Source organism: Peromyscus eremicus, chromosome 5 (genome assembly GCF_949786415.1).
Source record: "Peromyscus eremicus chromosome 5, PerEre_H2_v1, whole genome shotgun sequence".
Lineage (NCBI taxonomy): Eukaryota > Metazoa > Chordata > Mammalia > Rodentia > Cricetidae > Peromyscus > Peromyscus eremicus.
The window spans coordinates 80209145-80235271 of NC_081420.1; the positions used below are offsets into that span (position 1 = coordinate 80209145).

General features: G+C 45.1%; 1 protein-coding gene across 3 annotated transcripts in view; it reads right to left on the bottom strand.

Moving 5' to 3' along the window:
* Window positions 1-18858: 18858 nt before the first annotated feature.
* The window catches only part of Pard3 (par-3 family cell polarity regulator), a 559217-nt gene continuing 551948 nt past the window's right edge, over window positions 18859-26127 (bottom strand). For all 3 annotated transcript variants that reach the window (XM_059263788.1, XM_059263787.1, XM_059263786.1), the window contains exons 24-25: window positions 24301-24428; window positions 18859-20598 (exon numbers count right to left, since the gene is read on the bottom strand). In XM_059263788.1, coding sequence (XP_059119771.1) covers window positions 20256-20598; window positions 24301-24428 — 471 coding nt within the window. In that variant the 3' untranslated portion in view covers window positions 18859-20255. The remainder of the gene's footprint in view (window positions 20599-24300; window positions 24429-26127) is intronic.

The window sequence follows — 26127 nt, forward strand, 5'->3', positions numbered from 1 at the left end:
GTAAAGTGCTTGCTGTCCAAGCACGAGGGCATGAATTTGGATCCCCAGCACCCGCGTAAAAAGCATATGTCTGTGATCCCGGTGCAGAGGAGTGGAGAGAGGAAGATCCTTGGGACTTGCTGGCTGGTCTAGCCAGGTGGTGAGTTCAGGTGGAGAGCAATTGAGAAATTGTACCTGACATTGACCCCTGACCTCCACAGGCACGCTCCCCCCCCATATACACACACATTCACAGAAAAGAAAAATGCTTATTAGATATACAAATGATAAAAGAAAGGGAATGAAAGTCCTACTATGAAAATTCACTGGGAGAAGGAGATGAAGAAGCAGTGTAAGGAGGGCTTAGTACCAAACACTTGTATCAGCAAAAACCAACTCCACAAATAAGCAACCTGACTTCACACCTCAAGAAACTCCAACATACTGAAGTCAGAGTTGTGAGGAGGGTGTCAGTACATGGAAGAGGGAGCAGAAAGATGATGATGGTGTGTGTGTGTGTGTGTGTGTGTGTGTGTGTATGTGTGTGTGTGCCTATGTGTGTAATATATATATATGTGCATGTATGTGATGTGATGTGTGTGTACATGTGTGCATGCGTGTGTGTGTGTGTGTGTGCACGTGCATGCCTATGTGTGTAATATATATGTGCGTGTATGTGATGTGATGTGTGTGTGCACGTGTGTGCATGTGTGTGTGATTTGGTGTGTGTGTGTGTGTGTGTGTGTGTGTGTGTAAAATGTGATGGCTAGGAATATGCAACAGAGTTTTACTTGTGCCACAATCAAAGCACGTCATCTGCAACAACAGAGAGAAACCTAAAGGATATTGTGTTAAGTTAAACAACCGCAATACCATGTGATCACTCTCACACATTATCTTACTTTAGGGTTTCTACTGCTGGGATAAAACACCATGACCAAAAGCAACTTGGGGAGGGAAGGAATTCTTCAACTTACAACTCTCAGGTCACAGTCCATTGCTGAGAGAAGTCAGGGCAGGAGCTCAAGGCTGTCACCTGGAGGCAGGAGCTGATGCAGAGGCCACCAAAGAGCGCCATGGCTTTCTCTGCCTGAGTTCTTATAGCACCCAGGACCATCTGCCCAGGAGTGGCACCACCCACAGTGAGCTGGACCCTTCCACATCAATCATTAACCATAAATTAGTCGCGTATGAAAGCATCTTCTTAGTTGAGGGTCTTTCTTCCTAAACAACCCTTGCTTGTGTCAAGTTGACAGAAAACTAACTAGGCCACAAGTATTATCTGAAACACAGAGAAAATGGGGTTGCCAGGGACTGAGGGTTGATAAAAAGGGGACATGCTAATGAGAGAGATGAATACTCAGTCATATGATGAACTGGCTGTAAGGGTCTGGTGGTCGTCATGGGTTGGAGAGGATGCATTGATAATTTGGTTATATAGTCAGCATGCATGGTGTGTGTACACCAAGTCAAAGTAAGCAAATAAATCACTGGCCAGTCCTAAGAAATTTTTCACTAAGAAAATAGATCTATCAAGCAATCCAATCCATTTTTTCTTTTATTTTCCATATGCTCAAAAAAAGTATTCATGCTCATGTATGAATTTGTATGCATGTTTGTGTGTATGCAGGTAAAATTGTATATATGTACATGCACATGTATGATGAGCATGTGGGAGCCAGAGGTCAACTTCACCATTGTTGGATGCTGTCAACCTTGTTTATTATTGAGGCAGTGTTTCTCACTGGCCTGGAACTCATGAAGTAGGTTTGGCTGGCTGATCAGCAAGTGCTAGAATCTGTCTTTCTCCACCTTCCCAAAGTGGTGATTGCAAGTAAATGCCATCAACCTAGATATTTTTACAGCATGGGCCCTGGAGCTCAAACTCGGGTCCTCATGCTTACAAGGTAAAAACTTTCCTGATGAGCTATCTCCCCAGTCCTCAAAATAATTTTGACCAATATATTTTGTGCTCATTGAACCACACACCCCGAGCATAGAACAGTTATTAGTTACAAAGGCACAGTATATCCTCAGGAATGTCAAGGATATCTGAATCAAGTAGATGTCTTCTGAGCCAAAAGAACATGGCTGTCTGTCCTAGTTAGGGTTTTATTGCTGTGAAGAGACACTATGACCATGACAACTCTTATAAACATTTATTGGGGAAAACATTAAATTGGGGCTGGCTTACAGTCCAGAATTAGTCCATTATCATCATGGTGGGAAACATGGTGATACACAGGCAGACATGGTGCTGCAGAGGTAGCTGAGAGTTCTACATCTGGATCTGCAGGCAGGAGGAAGAAAGAGAGAGCCACTGGACCTGGTTTGAGCTTCTGAAACCTCAAAGCTTATTCCTCAGTGACATATTTCTTCCAATACAGCCACACCTACTCCAACAAGGGCACACATCCTAATCCTTTCAAATAATACCACTGCCTATGAGCCTATGGGAGCCATTTTCATTCAAAGCACCACACTGTCTGTGGACCACAGATGGAGTACAGATGTGCTGTGGGATGGTCTGTATGTCAAATGCTCTGATTGGTCAATAAATAAAACATTGATTGGCCAGTGGCCAGGCAGGAAGTATAGGTGGGACTAACAGAGAGGAGAACTGAGAGGACAGGAAGGTAGGAGGAGTCACTGCCAGCCACCACCATGACAAACAGCATGTGAAGATGCCAGTAAGCCACGAGCCACGTGGCAAGGTATAGATTTATGGAAATGGATTAATTTAAGCTATAAGAACAGTTAGCAAGAAGCCTGCCATGGCCATACAGTTTGTAAGCAATATAAGTCTCTGTGTTTACTTGGTTGGGTCTGAGCGGCTGTGGGACTGCCGGGTGAGAGAGATTTGTCCTGACTGTAGGCCAGGCAGGAAAACTCTAGCTACACAGATGGCTTTAGGGATCATTATGGTAAGTCAACTCATGGTCTGTCTGTCGTGAATAGGATTCCTCAGGATTCTCTCCTGGAGGTGTTGTTGACCCAGGACTCCCATGCTACTCTCTGAGCTCATCTTTCTCTTTATACTGTGGTTGCAATTTCTATGAGCTTCTCGCATCTGATGACCTAGGGCCCCAGGGTCATTCAGGTAGGTCCATGCTGGAGTGCCTCCTTGAGGTGACTTTGGCTCAGGGACGTCTATTAACCCTATCAAGGTTCCTCCAATCTTCACCACAGCCCTTGGTCTTCCTTCCATCTTCTTTCCACAGCAGTCATGACGCCCCCATGCTTTGAAGATTCTTCTGGGCTCTTGTGTCTTCTCCCTGTTCACCCTTACCAGTATACTTTGTGGTGGTTTGAATGTGAATATCCCCCCAAAGACTCGGGTGTTTGAACACTTGGTTTCCATTTGGTGGCACTGTTTGGGGAGGTTAGGAGGAGTGACTCTACTTCCAATTCACTCTCTCTCCTTTATGCTTGGGGTTCAGATATTTCTGCTTTCTGTCCCTGTCACCATGTCTGCTGCCTGCTGCCTGCTGCCTGCTGCCTGCTGCCTGCTCCTTGCTATTATGCCTTCTAGACATGATAGACTCTTATCTTTCTGGAAGTATAAGCCAGAATAAATTCTCACTTCCTTAAGTTGCCTTTGGTTATGGTGTTTTATCACAGCAATAGGAAAGTAATCCATAGTTCTGAAATAGCATATTGCTTATCTAATCGCATCTTCATGTCTACTTCTCAGAAAACTCAGACCAACATACATAATATCATCAAGAGAAGATTCTGCTATTGCAGCCACCAATGTATCACATAAGTAATTCAGTAAACTTAAAGCTACACTCTGGGAAGTTCAGGTGCATCTCTTAGAATTTCTGATGTTAATTACACTGCTACTACTATCCTTCTTTTGTCTAGCTTTCTGCCCATTTTATCTGCATGTATTATTCAGTCTATCTTTCCAAAACAGAAAAAATAAAAAATATTAAAAGCTACAAGAGAGAAAGATCAAGCAACACTTTATAAAGGCAGACCTATTAGAATAACACTTGACTTTTTAATGAGACTTAAAAAGCCAGAACAGCCTTAACAGGTGTTCAACAAGTTTTTAAGAGACCACAAATGCCAGACTAGACTACTACCCAGCAAAACTTCCAATCACAATAGATGGAGAAAGGCTTTGCACGATAAAACCAAATTTAAGCACTATCTATCTACATATCTAGCTCTATAGAAGGTGCTAGAAGAAAAACTCCAATCTAAGAGGTTAACCATACCCAAGAAAAAAACAAGGAATAAATATATCAGAGCAGCAAATCCAAAGTGTGGGGCAGGGGAGCCACACCACAACAAAATAAAGGGAATCAATAAACACTGCTCATTGATAACTTTCAACATCAGTGGTCCCAACTTCCCAATAAAAAGATGCAGACTGACAGATTGGATATAATACAGGATCCATCCTTCTACTGTATCCAAGAAACACACCTTAACATCAAGGATAGACATTACCTCAGGGTAAAAGCATGGAAAAAGATATTCCAAGAAAACGGGCACAAGAAACAAGCTGGTGTAGTCATTTTAACATGTGACAAGGTAGATTCAAAGCACAACAAGAGAAAGCTTACAAGCTAATGGACAACAAACAACTCACTACTGAACGAAAAATGGGTTAACATAAAAATTAACAAGGAAATGAATAACCTTTAAGAAGTGATTAAAATGAAAACATAACATACCAAACTTATGGGACACAATGAAGATGGTTCTAAAAGGCAAGTTTATAGAACTAAATGGCTACATTAAAAAAAAAAAAAAAGGACCCAGGCATAGCGGCACACACCTTTAACCCTGGCACTCAGGAGGCAGAGGCAGGTGGATTTCTGTGAGTTTGAGGCCAGCCTGGTCTACAGAGTGAGTTCCAGGACATTGAGGGCTGTTACACAGAGAATCCCTTTCTTGAAAAACCAAATATATATATTCTTTGGTTCTTGGAGAAAAATCAGTGAGATTGACAAACCCTTATCCAAATTAAGTAAAAAGTAGACAGAGAAGATCCAAAGTAAGAAAATTAGAGATGAAAAGGGGACATAACAATAGACACCAAGGAAATCCAAAGAATTATAAGGACAATTTTAAAAACCTATACTCCACCAAATTGGAAAATCTAAAAGAAATTCATAATTCACTTGATATATACCACCTACCAAAGTCAAACAAGATCAGATAAGAAATGTAAACAGATCCCAAGCAAAATAGAAGCAGTCATTACAACTCTACTAAGCAAAATAGAGCCCAGGACATGATGGTTTTAGCACAAAATTCTATCAGATTTTCAAAGAAGAATTAATGCCAATACTCCTGAAATTATTCCACAAAATAGAAACTGAAGGAACATTGCCTAATTCTTTTTATGAGGCCACAGCTACCCTGATACCAAAATCACATAAAGACCTATAGACCTAACAAATATGGAGAATTACAGACCAATTTACTTTATGAACATAGATGCAAAAATTCTCAATAAAATACTTGCAAACTGAATTCAATAACACATCAAAAAGATCATCCACCATAATTAAATAGACCTCATTCCAGAGATGCCAGGATGGGTCAGCATATGACCACCTAATTGGATGCTGAAAAGGCCTTTGACAAATCCAATGCCCCTTCATGATAAAAGTCCTGGAGTGATTAGGAATACAAGGGACATACCTCAACATAATAAAGGCAATTCACAGCAGGCCCACAGCCAATATTACCTAAATGCAGAGTAACTCAAAGCATTTCTGCTAAAATCAGAAAGAAGACAAGGTTGTTCACCCTCTTCATACCTATTCAATACAATACTTGAAGTTCTAGGTAGAGCAATAAGACAACTAAAGACAATCAAAAGGGTATAAATAGGAAGGGAAGAAATCAGAGTATTTGTATTGCAGATAATATGATTATATACATAAGTGACTGTAAAAATTCCACCAGGGAACTCTTACAGCTGATAAACACATATAACAAAGTAACTGCTACAAAATTAGCACACAAAAATCAGTAGCCTATTCAAATACAACTAACAAACAAATTAAGGGGAAAAAATCAGGAAAACAATGCCATTCACAATAGCCTCAGATAATATAAAACATCATAAGGTAATTCTAACCAAGCAAGTGAATGACTTGCATGATAAAAACTTTAAGGCACTGAAGAAGATATCAGAAGATGGAAAAATCTCCCATGCTCACAAATCAATAGGATTAAGATAGTAAAAATGGCCAGCCTTCCTGTGGCAGTTTGAATAGGGATGGCCCCATAGATTCATGTGTTAGAATCCTTGTCCATAGGGAGTGACACTACTAGAAGGTATGGCCCTGTTGGAGTGGGTGTGGCCTTGTTGGACAACTATGTCGCTGTGGAAGCAGGCTTTTAGGTTTCATATATGCTCTAGCCACACCCAGTGTGTTGCCTGCAGATCAAGATGTAGAACTCTCAGTTCCTTCTCCAGTACCATGCTTTCATGCTGCCATGAAGATAATGGACTAAACCTCTGAAACTGTAAGGCGGCACCAATTAAATATTTTTTATAAGAGTTGCCATGATCATGGTATTGCTTCACAGCAAGAGAAACCCTAACTAAGACACTACCAAAAAACAATCTACAGATCCAATGCAATCTCCAGCAAAATTCTAACACAATTCTTCATAGAAATAGTAAAGGACAATTTTCAGCTTCATATGGAAACACAGAAAGCACAGGATAGCCAAAACAATCCTGAATAAGGAAAGAACTGCTGGAGGTGTCTCCATCCCCAACCTCAAATTGTACTACCAAGCCAGAATAGTAAAAACCGACACATTGATTTTTCTTTTTCTTTTTTTTTAAGATTTATTTATTATGCATACAGTGTTCTGCCTGCATGTTTTGCTGGCAGGCCAGAAGAGGGCACCAGATCTCATTACAGATGGTTGTGAGCCACCATGTGGTTGCTGGGAATTGAACTCAGAACCTTTGGAAGAGCAGCCAGTAGTACTCTTAACCACTGAGCCATCTCTCCAGCCGACACATTGATTTTTCAATTGAAGATACAGACATAAATCCACATACATATGGACATCTGAGTTTTTATAAGAAGCCAGAAATACACACTGGAAAAAAGACAGTACCTTCAACAAATGGTGCTGGTCAAACTGGATGGCTGTGTATAGAAGAATCCAAATAGATCTATATTTATCACCCTGCACAAAACTCAACTCCAAATGGATCAAAGACATCAACATAAAACCAGATGCACTGAATCCAATAGAAGAGAAAGTGGGAAATATCCTGAACTAATTGACACAGGAGAAGACTTTCTGAACAGAACACCAATAGCACAGGCACTAAGATCTACAATTAATCAATGTGACCTCATGAAACTGAAAAGCTTCTACATGGCAAAAGACACTGCCATTCAGACAAAGCAGCAGGCTACAGAATGGGAAAACATTTGTACCAACTGCATAACCAAAAGAGGGCTAATATCTAAACTATATGAAGAACTCAAAAAACAAACTGGACATCAAGAAAACAAATAATCCAATTTAAAAATTGGATACAGGTCTAAACAGAGCATTCTCAAAAGAGGAAACACAAACGTCTGAGAAACACTTAAAGAAATGTTTGATGCCCTTAGTCATCAGGGAACTGTAAATCATAACTACTTTGAGATTTCATTTATACCAGTCAGAATGGCCAAGATCAATAAAACAAATGACAGCTAATACTGACGAAAATGGGGAAAGGGGGACCACTCATCTGTTGCAGATAGGACTACAAACTTGTACAGCCACTATGGAAATCAGTGTGACAGTTCCTCAGGAAGCTGAGACTAGATATACCTCAAGATCCAGCTGTATCACTCTTGGACAGACACTTAAGATGCTTCATCCTACCATGTGTAGAGTGTAGAGTGAACAGTGTAGAGACACTTGCTCAGCCATGTTCATTGCTGCTCTATTAATAACAGCCAGAACCTGGAAACAACCTAGATATCTGTCAACAAAGGAATGGATAAAGAAAATGTGGTACATTTACACAATGGAATATTACTCACCTTTTTAAAAACCGAAATAATCAAATTTGCAGGTAAATGGATGGACTTAGAAAAAACATCATGAGTGAGGTAATCTAGAAACATGAATATGGTATGTATTTGCTTATATGTAGATGTTCATATTAAATCACTGATAAGCAGAGTATAACCCATACAAACACAGAGCTTAGGTATAGTCAAGTACTGGGGGCAGTGGATCACCCTAGGAAGGGGAAGTAGAATAGACAGCTATGGGTGGATGGGAGGGGACTGGAATGGGAGGATAAAAATAAGGATAGAGAGGGAAGAAGGGGCAAGGGAACGGGTATGGGGAAGGACAGCTAAAACTAAGGGCCATTTGAGGGCAGTATGGAAACCTAATATGGTAGAAGCTTCCTAAAATAGATACATATATGAAGGTGATCTAAATGGAATTACTAAATAATGGGGGTATAGAGCCCCAACTGGACACCTCTCATCACCAAATAAAGCCTCAAGTTCCAGGAATGGGTTACAACTAATTGAGTTGTTAGCCAAAGGGGCCTCATTGGAACCCCCAAATAACCCAGGCTATTTCCAAGGCTATTGGTTGCTCTCCACCAACTAATGGTAAGTTCCTATTGCTGAAGACAACACCTACCCAACTCATTGAACATGAAGAAGTCGAGCTGGTGCCTACATAGAGTCTTCCCTCCTACAGACTACTACTCATGGTACTGGAAAGTTCCACATTGTACCAAAGGAAAAAAGTCAACACCAACCCAGCTACGAACCCTTTGATCTACAATAGTGACCTGCCTGAAAGATGCACTACTGCAATAGCAGCATAAAACTTGTAGGAGTAACCAACCAATATCTGATCCGATTGAAGACCCACTCCATGAGAGGGACTCCATTGCCCATCGCCGACACTGCGACACTAATGGAGTAGCCAAGGACCTGAGACTAGATAGGCCAGGCACCTAGGGGAAACCAAATATTACTGTCCTGCTCAAGGAAGGCAACAATAAAATGACTCCTGATGACATTCAGCTATGCTCATAGACCAGTGTCTTGCTCAGCCATCATCAGAGAAGCTTCCTCCTGAAGTAGATGGAAATAAATACCGAGACCCACAACTAGACAATGTGTAGAGAGTGAGAGACCTTGGAACACTCAATCCTGAATGGGATGTTTCCATCCACTCCCTCTCCTCAGGGCTCAGGGAACCCTGTGGAGGAGGACACAGAGTGACTGTAAGAGCCAGAGGGGATTGAGGACACCAAGAAGACAAGACCTTCCAAACATAGCAGGACCAGTGCACATAGGAACTCACAAGGACAGTGGCAGCCTGCAAGGGTCTGCATGGATCTGTGCCTGATAGAATCCCAGCACTGAGAGTGGACACAAGTCCCCATCCCGAGCCCAAAAGCTAGCCTCAGTTGGTAATAACTCTCAGATGAAAATTGAGTCTTCACTAACAGAGTCTCACTGGGTACTCACTGGGTATACCAACCACTCTGAAGACAAGGCCCATACCCAGCAGTAGATGGCTAACACAAAACAAACTCAGTGCTGTATTTGGAGGTTCTTTGTCTCATACGCTTTTTTTTAAACCTTACAAGCCCTTTGTGTGTGTGTGTATTTTCCCATTTTGTGTTTTTATGGGATTTCTGTGTGTGTGAATGTGCATCTCAGCATCTACATGTGTCTTGAGCTTTTCCTTTGGCTCTTTTTTTTTCTGTTTTGTCCTATTCTGGTTTGTTTTTATTTTGTTATTATTTTTTAGGTGTCTGTTTGTATCCTAAAGAGAGAAAGAAAGGGTGTGGATTTAGGTGAGTGGGGAGGCGGGAAGGACATGAGACGATTTGGGGGAGGGACAGTGTAAGCAGAATATATTGTATTTTTTAAATCTATTTTCAATAAAAAAGAAGTAAACAAATGTCGAGATCCAAGTGCTCAGCATTACCTTGTTATTTCTTCTCTTTCATCTTACATATATGTATGCTTACAGACACATATGTGCATATTCACACACGTGATCACAAAGTGGCCACCATTTGATACAATATGTTTTATTAAACATTCTATTGTAATTATATTTTCACATTGATGTATTTTAATCGCAATAATGACCACATACTAATATACTTTGTACCTTAATTTACTTGATTATTCTCACATTTTTAATACTTAAATTTTTCTTTTATATTTTTAGGTATCTTTGTGTATAAATCTGGCCATCTTTGGTTTTCGTAGTTCATATCTATAAAAAGGAAACCCCAATGTCATACGGTATATGGTTTCTGGGCTCTTTATACACTTCCAAATTCTTGTTGGGTTCTCTGCATTCTCCAAGGCTCAGCTTACATACCACTCCTCATACACCTTCGCTGTCCCACTCTATGTTCAGTTTCTTCCCATTATGCTCTGACAGTCTCTTTAAGGCCTTGGTCTGCAGGTGTATGTGTGTGTCAGGGGGCGATGCTTCTGCCTTTAGACTGTCATTTTTATAGGAATATCACAGTCTCACAATTCATCACTGAATGCCAGCGACAAAACAACACACCGTCTAGCCAGCGGCGGTGGCGCACACCTTTATTCCCAGCACTCGGGAGGCAGAGCCAGGAGGATATCTGTGAGTTCGAGGCCAGCCTGGACTACAGAGTAAAATCCAGGACAGGCACCAAAACTACATGGAGAAACCCTGTCTCGAAAAACCAAAAAAAAAAAAAAAAGAATGCAAACATACTGTCTAGCATACAGAAGGCCCTGAATGAGTGGATGGATGGATGTATAGATGGATGGGTGGATTCATGTATGCATTGGTGGATGAATGTATGTGGCAGAAAGCAGGTTTTGGAACTGGGTTAACAGCATCTTGCCCGTTTTTTAAAGACCCAGCAAGCTCTGAGGGAACAGGGAATGGACGTCAAGCACTAAACCTCCACCTCTCCCTGAGACTGCAGAACTTCCTCAGTGTTAAAACCCTATTTTCTTTGAGAAGCCTGAGTCCTCCAGACCACCCTCATTAGGAGGTCCCACCCTCCCAAAGGCTTCAAATATCAATCACCAATCACCCCCTTCTCACTGTAAGTGATACCCATAGCTTCTCAGAGTGGCTTAGTTTCACTTGGAAACCAGATGTGTGTCCTTCTTGAGGACCGTTTCTCTTCCTTTCTTGGAATGCACTTACACTCCTTCTCCGTGGCTTGTTAATTTGGCTGTGTTCTTCTGCTCCTTGCACAATCTTTACTGGCTCGTTTTGTGAAGAACGGAACACCCGAGCCACCACCTTGCACCCACCTTTGTCTTGATGCTGATTTCAACACTCAAAGAAGGATTTCGAACACACTGGCCATGTGTCTGAACTGCCTGGCTCCAGGAAGCTTGTCCTGGGGTAGCACCTGGAGGGATCATTCCTACCCAGCTTTCCTCCACACTGTACCTAATATACACGCTCTCAGGTAGCAGCCATTTCCAATTCCAAACATCCTTTGACCAACCTTGTTTCAAGTCCCTTTGTCTTCCTGTTGATGTTTTTACTTTTGATCTTTATCATAATGAACTCTCTTTCCCTCAGACAAACTTACCTGGCAAAATAAACGTAAGGCAGACCTTGCTTCATTTTCTTCTTTTGGTTTATTTGTGTTCGAGTATGTTCGTATGTGTGAAGGTATATGTGGGAGTGGAGAATGTACACATGGAGGCAAAAGGACTACCTTAGGCATCTTTCTTAGGAGCTACCTACCTTAACTTTTGAGACAGGAGCTCACCAGTTAGGTTATCCTGGCTAGCCACTGAGCCTTAGGGATCATTTGGGTGACTTGGGTTACAAATGCATGCATGCCTCCTGGTCTGGGGATTGAACTCAGGTCCTCATGCTTGCTCACAGGGGCTTTCTTGACTGTGCCATTTCCCCACCCCTCCTTCTCGATTTTTAAATGAAGCAGCTATGCTGCCACTGTGGCACCGCTGCTACCTGGTTGGCATGCTCGCCTCCTCCAGTCCTCTGCTCAACCATCTCTACCACCTCCAGGTGAAAGAGCACTTTCTGCATTCCACCTCCTGTCCCTGACTCCTGCTGTTTCCAGCATGCTGAGTACCACTCTGGATGTGTGTCTCCCTAACCCATTCCCAGCACCTAGAGCAATCAATCAGTCAGAGCTATGAATGAATGAATAAGTGAATGATGACAAAATAAGTAAACATGAGGTAATTATTTTTTGCAGAATGATTCCACATGGCACATTGTCAGAATCATTCCTTCCCAGGTTTCCTCCACACAGGCAGCAGCCATCTCCAATTCCAAGTATCCTTTGACCAACCTTGCCTTGGGTCCTTTTCAGGCCATATAAAATGGCTTCTTCTTTAGAAAATCAATATTGGCTTCTTCATAGCCTTCCTGTTACCTTGAACAAATCACACAAACAGGATGTCCGTGATTTTCAATTAATCCGTAGGGAATGCCTAAAAGGACTTAAGACATACAGCTGAAGACACTAACGCAGTGTCTGCAGCAAGCAGCCGGATTCTAGGTCCCTGATGAGCGTCCCCTAATGAAAGGGGAGCACATTTCCTGCCTTACAGGAAGGAGAGCCAGAGCCAAAGGAAGCGCCTCATTCAAACGATTAGATACTGGAAACTCGGTCCTTGGCTAGTCATTCTCCCAGATGCTGAGACCTGTGGCTGTTTTGTGTCTTCTCTAGGGGCGTGAGCTTGCAGACCAGCTGCAGCATCTACCCTGGCTCCTGCTTCCTGGACCTGTGGTCCATTTTCAGGAGCCCTGGATAAGGCCTGTGCTGCAGACAATGGATGGACACATCCTTACTGCTCCCGGCACAGGAGCCCTGGAAAACTTCCAAGGGGAGGCTGGGCCCTAGCCCGTTATACCCTCTCTCTCCCCATGCTCTGAAGGGGAGGCCAGTCTCAGCACTGCCAGCTTTTCTGAGATATCACAAATATGTTTGATTAAGATCTTGAGTGAAATAAGCCATTGGCTTCATTTGGAATGTCTCAGAGTTAAAAGTTTCTTTCCATGCATAATTAATAGTCTACCTCTTTGAAGATAAATTCTATCTATCCAACTATTAATGGATCATTTCCCTTTGCCGATTGCTATGTCATTTCTTTGCCCAAAGTAAAATACGATACAAAGTAAAAAGGATTGGCAAAGAATAAATTCTCCTAAAAGTAATTTACATTTTTGTTCGCAATGAGAAGAGTTGGCGAATGTTTTAAATGTGTGCCCAGCTGACAGCCAGCTGCCAATGTCTTACATCTAGCAGGCTTTGCCCCTTGGTGCTGAAAGTGCCAATGATACGGCACCAATCTGCATTGCATTTGCCATCTCCTAACTTCTCTTTTATTCTGGATGGGTTAAGGGCCTCTCCAGAATCTGCTGGGACTGGCTCTTGTTAGGAATGTCCTAAACTTGGCCATGTTCTGTTTCCCGAGGGCTGTGGCCCACTCGCTTTCCAAAACATGTTCACTGTTTCCAGTCGCCTGTGAGTCTTCATTTTCTCATCATTAAATAGCCTGACTTGGAAGTCCCCAGAAGTTCCCAGAAAAAACAGAAACAGAAACAAACAGCAACAACAACTGAAACCACACCTCCATTGAACATGGTGATTGACAAGTCAGAGCTTCAGTGACCGTGGAGTGGTTGGTAGGTTGCAGGTCCAGGGCCAGGTTGTCTTGGGCTATCTTTGCCTATAAATAGTCATTTATTGCCCACCTGTGTGAGACCCAACATCCTTGGGAAGATTAGATATATATGAACAGGCTCTTAGCTCCCATCAGCCCCCAAGATAAGAATGTTGCCAGGTAGCATCTGAGGCCTATAGCTGAGAATTTCCCAGCTTGCTGTAGCTTACCTAGCTGATGTTTCCATTGAACCTTTTGGAAAGCAATTTGATTTATTATTCTCTTTGTTACCACATCGGAGCAAATGGTATTTAGGGTAATCTAATTTATGTTCCCTGACCATGGTCATTCATATTTACCTCTAGAATAAGCCACACTTACTCTCTTTGTGATGAGAGAGGGCTGTGTTTTTTAAGAGGAAGTAACACTTTCTGGTCTACTAGTCATGAACACTGACACGCTGGAGCTGGGTAGTGAACTATAGTCACTACTAAGGACTGAAGCAGAGCCTGCACACCCACATGGGAGCCTGCCTGGAGGGTAACACGTCACAGCAGCGGGAAAGGCCCACCTTCAGATCCGGGGAGTGGAACCTCTGGCTTGGTAGCTGGGCAGCTCAATCGCCTGACTAAGGGACCACCCTTCAGGAAGGCAGTGCCACTTTAAGACACACTACATGGAGAGGAGGAATAATTATGCCTCTAACCTAATGTTTTCCTTCTCAGAAGCTCCATCCGTGGTGCAGCTCTTACAGGGCCACAGCCATACAACCTCGTAAGTCTGCTCTTTCTGAATTACTCAGAAAAGCGTTACTTTCCCACTTCTTCTTTCTGTCTGTAGGCATGCTTTCTCTAGTACTCTTGGCCTCCTTACTCTCTCTGAGGTCTCCCCCCCACTTTGCCAAAAGGGTGCCTCTCTGTTATGTGGCTGACCTTGATACGGCGTGAGTTTCTCTTCCTCTACTTCATCTCCTGTCTCCGGGCAGCTGCTGAGCTTCACAGCGTACTTGCTTTGGGGTTTTTCTTTTAAATTCAAATAAAACTGTCCTGGAGCCTTCTTCTGAGTCTGTTCTTAAAGTACTTGATTAACTAGTCTAAGAACCACAAGCGGGAATCCAGGTTTCCCCACATGTGATGACTCCAGAGTGACTTTGCAAAGTCTCCAGGAAGAAGCGAATGTTTTCAATATGGGACACTGCATGAAAAGGCCATTATATGTGCATACATGTCAGAGTATGCATTCGTGCATATTATACACATATATAATTTTCAAGTACACGTGGATAGTATTAGGATCAACCAAATTCATTTTCTTCAATTTTGTTTTACTGGGGGGTTGAACCCAGGAAGGGCCTTGCCCATTCTCGGTGGGTACTGCCTCAGAAAGCTGCATTCCCGGTCCAATAAAAAGTCATGACTAACCCCATAACTCTTCATACTTTCTGTGGTGCTTAGTTTCCTGGTCAATGAAAAGCACAGTTACCATTAAATAAGGACATAAAAATGATTAAAAATACAGCCTTTCCCTACCTCTGTGTGCTGGGGATGGAACCCAGGGATTCCGGTACACATTGCACTGTTCCTAACTCTATCTCATCTTTATTTGGAGACAAGCTATCAGTACCCTAGGCAGGCCTTCAAAGTGTCATCCTCCAGCCTTAGGAATAGCCAGGATTACCCACAAGTGTAGCTTGAGTTTTCCTGCCTGGCCCACGGTCAGGGCAAATCTCTCTCACCCGCCAGTCCCACAGCCACTCAGACCCAACCAAGTAAACACAGAGACTTATATTGCTTACAAACTGTATGACCGTGGCAGGCTTCTTGCTAACTGTTCTTATATCTTAAATTAATCCATTTCCATTAATCTATACCTTGCCACATGGCTCGTGGCTTACCGGCATCTTCACATGCGGCTTGTCATGGTGGCGGCTGGCAGTGTCTCTCTTTCTGCCTTCCACTTCCCAGAATTCTTCTCCTTGTCCTGCCTATACTTCCTGCCTAGCCAATGGCCAATCAGTGATTTATTTACTGACCAATCAGCAACACACTTGACATACAGACCATCCCACAGCACACAAGACTATTGCAGGTCGTTTGTTTTTGATGAAACCTTTATGTCACAACAGTGGATCAAAGTTAGGGTTCGCACTGAACAATTCAGAGAAGTGTGATGCTGCTGGCATTGGGGGCTGAATGGAAGCAAGCCCCACAGGAGCCGAACCCTAAAAGCGGGTCGTTAGCCAAGGTCAGGGCTGGTTCAGATATTCATGTTGCTTATCTCCTTGTCACTTGCAAGCTATCATATACAGCCCTTCCTCAACTGTAGTTAGCAGCTCACTGGGCCCTGAGCCATGCTAGACTGTTTAAACAGCAAAACCTTCAAAGTTGTACTTAAAATATTTACCTCATAAAACCCTTCCTAGAAGCCTTGCAGCAAGCCTCAGCACTGCTCCAGGAGGCCAGGGACGCCATGCAGAATGGCTAATGAGGAGGCGCCCACAGCTCCACTGGGACCAAACTGTAAAAGGCTTTTGGAAGCCGGCAATGGTGTGAGATGAGTCTGCACTTCGCCCAGCCATTCAGAGAAAGGGTGCTTTTCACACATTTAATTGATCCTAGGAGCAGAAGAGGAGCTGGAAGAAGAAGTATTCTTCAGAGCTCTGTGTGGGGCACAGAGCTTTGTTCCTGCACTACCCTCTTCAGTCAGTCCCCTGCCCCTGTGCCTGCTAAGGTAGAGCTTTCTCTGAAAAGCAAATCAGAAGATAAAAAGAGATTTAGAGCTGAACTCAGACTCTGACTCTCCCTCCCCGCCCCCTGCTGTGTGTGAGTGTGTGTGTGTGTGTGTGGGGGGGGGGGGGGGCAGAATGATTCTTTTTGCTAGGTCTGGGAATTCGAACCTGCCATCCCAGCTGATGCAGGAGAATGGTAATTTCAATTTCAAGCCCTGCCCCTGTTGCTAGCCTGGGAAACTTTGCAAGACCAATCTCCCAAACAGAAAGTAAGAGCTCTTAGCCACTGAGCCAGGGAACCAAAGCGTGTTTCCCAGCACCTACATGGCAGTTCACCAGTGCCTCAAACTCCAGTTCTAGAAGATCCCATATCATCTTCTGGTCTCTGGAGGCTCCTTTGGTTCAATACTCAGCACCATGGAAGGAAAAAAAAAAAAAAACCCTAAATTTAGGGACAGAGATCACCCACAGATTTCTACATTGCCAGATGTGTAAGGTGTGTATGTATGTGGTGTGATGTGTGTGTGGTGTGAGGTGTGTGTAAGGTGGTGTGTGTGTGTGTGTGTGTGTGTGTGTGTGGTTTTTTTTACAGTCACTTTAATCCAGTCACTGCTCAGAGCTGAAGGTAATTTTCCGTTAAAGCTGTCCCTCCTACACTCACACACACTCTCTGACCTGTGAACGCTCTCATTAGCTGCCTTATTAAGACGATAGCCCGTCTCTGAAGTAAGAGAAAAAGATTATCTCCTCACTTCACATGCCATCATCGGAGTCATCTTTGTTCAAGGTGAGGATAAAAGAAAATAGAAAGAGGGCATGTTCAACAGATATTGAATGGGTGTTAGAATTCTGCCCTCACATCAGCTCCATGACAGCACACGCGCAGTTCAGGGGCTTGTGTCTTATGTCATCAGTGGGCGCTGGCGACTCTGTACACGCGGTGTGGTCACACAAACTGCGCCTTAAAAGCCAGACGCAGGCCCCACCCTCTCTCTCTGCTCTATTCTGCTCCCTCTACCCCACCATCTTTCTCCCTCTCCCCTCCCCAGGCCTGGTCCTTTGATCCCCAGGTCCTTCTTCTTCCCAATAAAGCTCTCTGTAACTAGGTAGTCATGGCTGTGGCTTGTGACCTTTCCGCGGGTAACCAGCACCGCCAGCAGTGCTGTTTATCAACCTTTCACTGGGCATACTGTGCTTTCCAAGGGAGGGGACTTTTGTCACCCCCAGGTGGCCCTCAAGGCTTTAGTAGCATGCTTTCCTGTGACTATAAACAAAGGTGGAAACCACTCCCTACCTACTTGGTTATAGGCTGCCTGTGTGTGTGTGTGTGTGTGTGTGTGTGTGTGTGTGTGAATCACAGGTGCTCTTTACTATGTGTCTGTGTCTGCTTCAGTGTAGCTAACAGGTGCACTTTCAAGTGAAACCACAGGTATAGCGGGAGCTGGCTGGAAAGTCACAAGGCTAGGGCAGTGATGCCGCCTCCTTGGTCACTCATCAGAAGTCTTCCTATTCAGATGCATGGGGTGGGGGGAGACAAAAAGCAGACTCTCCATAGAGGGGGCTCAGTCACAATCCACAAGACAGGGTGTTGGTTACTGCCCCTGGAGTGGGGGTGGGGAGAGTCGTTGCCCATGGGGTGGGGGTGCGGAGAGTCACTGCCCATAGGGTGGGGGTGGGGAGAGTCACTGCCCATGGGGTGGGGGTGGGGGAGAGTCACTGCCCATGGGGTGGGGGTGGGGAGAGTCACTGCCCATGAGGTGGGGGAGGATTACTGCCCATGGGGTGGGAGTGGGGAGAGTCACTGCCCATGGGGTGGGGGTTGGTCACCTTTCATCAACTATCTCATCTCAGTACCAGTCTTTGGCCAAGGTCACCAAGAGTAGCAATGGACATATGTGGTGTCCTGAATGAACCCCTCCCTTTATATAAGTCCTTCAGCCCATGCCTCCCAGAGGTTCCTTTGGGCTCTCCAGGTCTTCTATAATCTTCATTAATAAATGGCTCCATTTATATATTTGCATACATATGCACATATATGTGTAAAAATAATAAAATAAGAGGCCACGAATTTGAGTAGATGGGTCTGGGAGGGGCTGGAGGAAGGAGGGAGGAAATGATGTCATAAATTTTAATTGAATAAAAAAATATAAAAAATTTAAATGAAAGAAGAAAGTCGGGCTCTGGTCTTCCCTATCCCCCACTCCTCTCCTTGGGTGGTCAAACACTCCTCCACTCGATCCTGGGTTTGCAGAGATAGGAAGAAACTTTCCGCTTTCACTAAATATGAAAAAAAAGACATCTGTTAATATATTTATAAAAAAAAAACAGCTACGAAAGATCGGACAGGAAAACTAGGGACACTCAGAGAACAGGAAGAAATATGCCTTTTATTAGAAGTCTTATATGTACAGGGACAGCTGTTCCTCACAGCCTTCCTAGGCTGCGAGGAAGCCACTGCCGTCCAAGGTCGCCACGTGTACTTACACTGGAAACACCACTTAAACACCGCCGCTGCCTCGAGTCATTAACAGATAAAGCCATTACACACAGACGCAAAGAGACACGGGGCCTGTGGACACTTCGAGCATTTTCTAAAAACAAGTCTACACAAAAAATACAATGTGCCAGTAAAAAAAAAAAATAGGCGTATCAATACATGTCTTTTTTTTTTTTTCCTTTCTAGCTTCCTTTTTTGTTAATACATGGTACTCTGAGCTTTTTTTCTCAGGATTTTTTTCTTTCACATGGAGGTTTGCAGGCACTTTAGCAACCCAGCCTTGGTTTACAATACATGATGTTCAGACCAAGAGACGAACAGTGGGAGCGTCAAGGGCCGTGTGACACAGACATGCACGGAAATGTGACTCCTAGCGCTCTCCAGGGACGTCAGAGTGTTCTCAAGTGGGATGGCTTTTCTCTTATTTCTTTTATGTTCCATGGCTGAATTACTTAGTAATGTGGTCGCACCAGGACAGGACACATCATGTGGGTATAGGAGACAAATACTGACTCCAACCTCAAAAACTGTATGAGATTAATTTTCAGAATTAATCAGTGACTGACTTTTCCTCGTCCCACTCTGCCTTCCTTGCCAACCTTTCAATGCAAATAAAGGAAAACACCCACGACTATGACAGGATAGACTGGTCATAGCTCCTCCAGAGAATCTTCCCTCCGGTTACCTCCCTCCTCAGGGTGCATGCACAATAGGCCATTCCCATGTCCCTTGTTCCCAAGTGTCATGAACGTGACTGAACAAGTGTATTTATAAACGCAGACTAGAATCATTGTGATATGGGTAGTGACGTTATAAGGCAGTTGGAAGGGACCCCCTGACAGCCAAACAGCACCGGCTAGCCTATGGTTTAGCTTCTTCACGACTGCCCAGAGCCTTTATGCTCCAAGGAAGTGAGGAAAGAAAAGAAAACCCAGATTGAGCCCCAGAACCAGGGGCAACCCTGCTGCAAAGTCCTGGGAAGCCCTCCTTCCTGGTCCACGCTGCACTCCCTTTCATCTAGCAGAGGCTGAGATAACACTCTAGCCGAGAGCCCAGGGGAAAAAGGTCAGCAACATCTGCAGCCTCAGGGTCACTCTCGAAGGTGAGGCTGCGACACCCAAGCCATAGGCATCTTATGCATGGAGCTGAAGCTTCCGGTACTGCAGAGAAGCAGGTGCCTTGAACTCGGGATTGTCAGGAGGGGGTTCCTTCCGTGAGATAGACGCTGAGACGCAGTGGCAAAGACTGTAAGGCCTTCTGTTTCTTTGCTCCTGCTGCTTAAAGGCACTGATACCAGCGACAGAAGTGTTCCGTAGTCCCACCGCAGGGTTCGAAAACTCCAAGAACACACGTCTTCATAGGAACACGTCCTTTATTGCATGACATGAAGTGCTGCCATCCTCATTTGAGCTCAGGAGTAGAAGGGCCGCCCTTTCTCGGGTGTCTGCAGTCTGTTTAGCCTGGCCACCTGAGATGGGGACGGAGGCACATCTTGCCGGAAGGGCCCCCTGACTCCATCAGCCGGGGGCTGCTTCTTCAGCTGCTGCTCTTTCCGCCTCTGCTCCTGGCGGAGAAGCTCCTGGGTCTCCAGCATGACCCTGGCATTGAAGCCATGCCCACCAAGATAGCCGTTTCTTGAGCCCTGGTAACTGGAATACCTGGGGTTCTCCTTGGCACTCTGGAAGCCCTCACCAGGGGCATAGTTCTGTTCCCAGGAGTCCTGTGATATGGAGCTGGCATTCTTCCTGCTTTGCCTAGCAATAAAGCAAAGAAGTCAGTTAGGGATGAGAGAGAGAGAGAGAGGAATCTGCAGGCTTTAGCACATATCACCATGACCTGATCACCCACTAGGTACCATGGTGGGGGCTGGAGATCTCAAAATTGACATTGCCTGCTGCCCAAGCTTGAGGATCTGAGTTCAATCCACAATAGCCATGTAAAAAGCTGGGTGGGGTAGCACACATTTGTAATTCCAGGACTAGAGAGGGGAGAGAAGGAGATCCATGGGGCTTGCTGGCCGGCCAGCCTAGCCTAATTGGTGAGCTCCAGCCCAGTGAGAAACCCTATTTCAAACAAACAAGGTAGACAGTTCCTGGGGAATGAGACCTGAGGATGGGCTCTGGCCTTCATGTGCACACACATGCATGTGCACCCCCACACACGCACCTGCATTGTGCATGCAGCCACACCACAAACAAACAGTGACTGTCCTCAGCCAGTCCTTAGTTTCAGCTGAAGTGACAAATGCTGACAGGACAAAAGACAGAAGCAGACTCAGCAGCTATGGAGAAAGAGGTGCCTCTCTTAGCTTGAGGTGCCCTCTGGCTCAGGGTGACCATGTCCACTGTAGTGTGGGTGCAGACACAAGTGTCAGGCAGCATCTAGCTTTGTAAGAACTGCTGCTCACTTTAGTGGCACTGTTCAGTTCTAAACAGCCCAAATGAGCACTGTACCTAGCGGCCTGCCAGAATGACAGAAACTGGTGTGTGCTGTTCGCGCTTATCTTCCAGAGACTGAGATGTCACTCTGTCCTCTGGAAGCTCATGTGATGTGAGTATGAGCTCAGACAAGGACGGAAGTGCAGTAGTCAGAGCGCTGGGCCGCGCTCAGCTCAGAGCACTGGCCGAGGATGCAGGAGGCCCGGGTTCCATCCCCAGCACCACATACACCAGGTGTTGGGAGCACAAGCCTATTACTATTACTCCAGCATTAGGGAAGTAGAGGCAGAAGGATCACAAGGTCAAGGACATCCTTGGCTACACAGTAAGTTTGAGACCAGCCTGGGTGGCAGGAGACAGTCTCAAGCAACCGCAAAACAAGCAAATAATGCAACAGGCAGCTCCTTTGAGCTCCAGCTTGGCTCTCAAGGGTCCTGTGTGTCAGCAGCTGGCATAGGTCATGTTGCACAACTTCCTGTCTGGAAACATTATTTATTCCGCCTCCTAGGTTTCCTTCACCAAAGGCCAGGTGCCGCACTAGATAACCCATTTCCTATTACCCCAGGATAGGGAGACAAACTCAAGCCACACACAAGCCACTTCACAGCCTACCACTTCTGCAAGAGACTTGCTGCAGTTTTCGGGAAACATGATTCTGAAACATCTTTAATTTACTATAAAGGCTCTAGATACTTCTATGAATTTGCAATAAGATTGCCTTTGATAAAGCATAACAATTTTGTGTCAGGAAGGAAGACATGCCCTATATTTCCCCTTGAAAATGGAAGAGGGAGGAGAGACGACACTCATAAAGAAAATGTATTATTGCTCCATTTATCAGCAAGAAAATCATCTGGTGGCAGTAGGCGAGGCTCAGCCTCTCGTATAAGTGTACACAACACTGCACATTCATGAGGAGACCGTGGGAAGCCACCACGCCTCCCAAAGGAACAGAGTGATGTGGCATTTGAATGTTCTGGAACGCTGGCAATATGGTCCGGGGTCGAACCTGCCCATTTTCCACATGGCTGCAACTTAGTTGGGAGACCCTGTGGATGAGAAGTGAGTTAAACTCTCAATGTCACCCCTGGCTCTGTGAGCCACCGAGAAGAACAGTGGCTCCCATCTGGCTTTCCTCATGGGAGCCACAGCAGAATCCTCAGATGGGATGGAGTAGGTTTCTTCGCCTAAAGCACTGATTATCATCACTTAAGAAGTCATAAACTAATCTGAGCAGAGATGGGACAGACGGACAGTGTCAACATGAACCCTGGGGTTTTACACTGTCACCTCTTCATCCACAGCCTCCGGAAACCTAGAGCTGTCTTCCTCCCAGATCCTGCATGTCCCCTGCATAGAAAGGGGTGTTGCGGTCACCCCAGAAATGCAGGTTCCGTCTGCATTAAAATTCGTGAAAAGTCACTGAGACTCATCAGGCCTGGATGAGAAGAGGAGGAGGTGGGTGTGGGAGGAGGCACTGTTTTGTGGCTCAAATTTGCTTCGGATTAGTGAGTGTAGAATAAAGCAAGTCCTATGGTTTGAAATAGGGTATGTGGGACAGATAGACAGACAGACAGACAGACAGACAGACACACACACACACACACACACACACACACACCTTACTTTCCTTCGTAAGGAAGCTATTGGTGTCCATACAGTCTTCATTAAGGTAAGGATTAGCAATGTGCCAACTCAAGAGAGGAAGAAAAGGAGGCAGTCGGTGAGTGTCTCCTATGCAGAGGGCTGAGGAAATGGCTCAGTGGCAAAGTGTTCTCCTTGGAAGCATGAAGACCTGAGGTAAATCTCCCAGAACCCACGTAAAAACCACGTGTGATTACCTGTGTTTGTAACCTCAGTGCCTGAGGACAGGAGGTTCTCTGGGTCTCACTGGCCACCATCCCAACCTAAGCAATGAGCTCTAAGCCGGTGAGAGACATTGTCTCAGGAGCAAGATCGATGATGCCTGACCAATACCAGCTGAGATTGTCCACTGGCCCCCATGTGCAGGGACACACATCTGCCTGTGCACCAGTGCCCACACATGGACCTACATGAACATGCACCTATTTGTACACACAGTGGGTAGAAATAAAGGGGGGAGATAACCGAATGAACGTGTTTGCACACCACTACCATGTGTGCTGGTGGGAGCTTGCTGCCCACCCCTCTCGGCTAACCACGGTGAATGTTGAGTTCCTGGAGGCTGTCATGGAGATTACTGAACTTCAGAGGAAGTTGCCTTTATCAGAAAGTAAAGCAAGCTCATTTTCACATGGATCAGCCAGTGCACAGATAAGCACCACCTTCCTCCAACTGCTTTGTTCAAATTCATGGTTGAGACAGGAAAACAAATGTCTAGTAACTGTCACATACAAGTGACTTGTTTGGAGGAGGCTGAAAACCTGCAGGGTTTTCAATATGTTTATTCCGCACTATCTATTTTCTGGGACGAAGACTCTGGTGGAAAAATGAGGGTGAATTCAGTGTGTGGCCGTGTGGTCAGTCATGTGACAGAGTTCTAGTCCTTTAACAGAAGACAGCTGGAGCAGAGGTCCCTCACAAGCCCAACACCTAAGCTTCTCTTGCTGGGTTGTCAGTTAATGAGCCAAGCACCCCTGAGACTCTCTGCACTCCCATGCAGAGTGACAGTTGAGACAGAGGGCAATTAAAATGGGGTTTGTGACCGCCTATCCACAGATGTGCATGCCCAGAGTGCTCAGTCCTGCTGTAACAGAGCCTAGGTGCACACAGAGGCAATCACCCCAGAACGCTGGGAGCCAGGCAAGCAAAAGCATGCTTACAGTCTCTCTTTTCAGATGGGGGGTGGTGTGTGTGTGTGTGTGTGTGTGTGTGTGTGTGTGTGTGTGTGTGTTCCACTTTGGGTATGCACAGGTGCAGATGTTGGCCTTCTTAGTCATGCTGCCGTCAGATGAGCGGTACCCTTCCCAAGTCAAGCATGCCTGCGCTGCCCAGTCCTTGGTGACCCTGGTCCAAGCTGGGAAGAGGGCAGCTCACCTTGGCAGTGAGCTGTACTGGCGCTGAGCCTGCTGGAAGTTCTCTCGTTCTTCCTGCCGCTGCCGCTGCACTTGAACCTCCACAGACACCGAGTGCCGACCACTCTGAGACGCTGGCCGGGAGCTGGGCTGTGGGAGAGATGCACAGCTTGTCAGTAAGAGAACGACACCTGCACTGCCATGCCATAAGTGACGCCACCACTTCAACTCTGGGTCCTACGCAGTGTTGGAGACAGAACCCAATGCCTGCACATGCTGGGCAAGTGTTCTTCTGCCTGAGTTACACGGTCAAGCCTCCAACTTTTGACTCTTAGCAAATGACTTTGAAACACTTTACAAATTCTATGATTTTGTTATCCACATCAAGTTTATTTGTTATTCTACCTCCTTATTTTGAGACAGGGTCTCATGTAACCAAGGCTGTGTTTGAATTCACTGTGTTGTAGCGAAGAGTGACTTTGAACTTCTGATCCCCTCGTCTCTACCTCCTGAACACTGGGATCAGCATTCCTGGTTTACATGGCACTGGGTATGGAACCCAAGGCTTTGTGCATGGGGGTAACCACTACACCAACTGAGCCACCTCTCAGCTCCCTTCTGACTCAGATTTCTTTGAGAGAAGAACCATATCATAGCTTGCCTAAGTTTTACATACTCCATCTTGAGCTGTGACTTTGGTGTGGGCACATCACTAAAAATGGAGAGGCCAACTTGGTAGTATTTCCCAGGGAGGCTCAGTAAATACTGACAGGTGCTAGTTGACATCCCTTACAGAGAGATCATGAAGCTCAGAGGATTAGAAGACAAGACCCAAATCCAGGGCTGGTAATTAGAAGACCAAAATTGAGGGCTGGTAATGTAGTTCAGGTGGTACAATACTCACCCAGCACACAGGAGGTGCTGGTTTTATCTCCTGCACCGTATAACATGGGCATGATAGAACACACCTGTAATCCCAGAACTCAGAAGGTACAGGCAAGGGAATCAGAAGGTGAAGGTCTCCCTCAGCAGCCTGGACTAGCCTGGGCTACCTGGCACCCTGTCTCAAACCAACCAACTAACCACCACAACAAAAACAAAATACAACTTTAATACCATAACTCACAAAGGCAGGAGTTCACGGGCCTGTGAAGGAAGGCTTGCCGAGCTGGAGAACATTTGGTAATTGTCTCTTTTGTCCTAGCAATGGTAAACAATATAGAGGACCCATCTATGCTAGGAAGTGACAGCTCAATTTTGAAATGTGAAGATCAGTTTAAATGAGACACTGTGACCAAAGATAGGCCCTCTGTCCCCAAAGATGTCGGCTAAAGAGGGCCAGGAACCCTTACCAACAGCATGGACCTGTCAGCTAATGAATACTGAATGTACCAGTGTAAGTAACACACTCCCTTGGTCACAGGAAGTGGTAATTGGCCAAGGTGAACCTAGCTGAGAGAAATCTTCACTCCACCCAGCCACACAGTCTGGCCAACACAACATGCGTGGAGTGTGGTTTTCTTTCATAGTTGATTATCAAATTATATACTATGCTGTGTAGATCAGAACAGCCAGCAACTCTACAGAATACCCAGGGATGGCTTATTGCTGCACTGCTGTTGGTACCCCAAAATACCTGTCTTGTGACTCATCCATCTTGGTGCCCCTTGGTGTAAGGTACACAGTCTATGTGAAGAATATCTGCTAAAAAGCTCTAACTGATTTTTTTCTTTTAGCGCTGAAAGCCAGTGGCAGTCCACGACTCAATAATGGCTCTGTAAAGTAATGGCTTTAGCATTCATAGGAGAGTGTTAGAATAACATGAGTCCTGCCCCTGAAGAACAGCCCC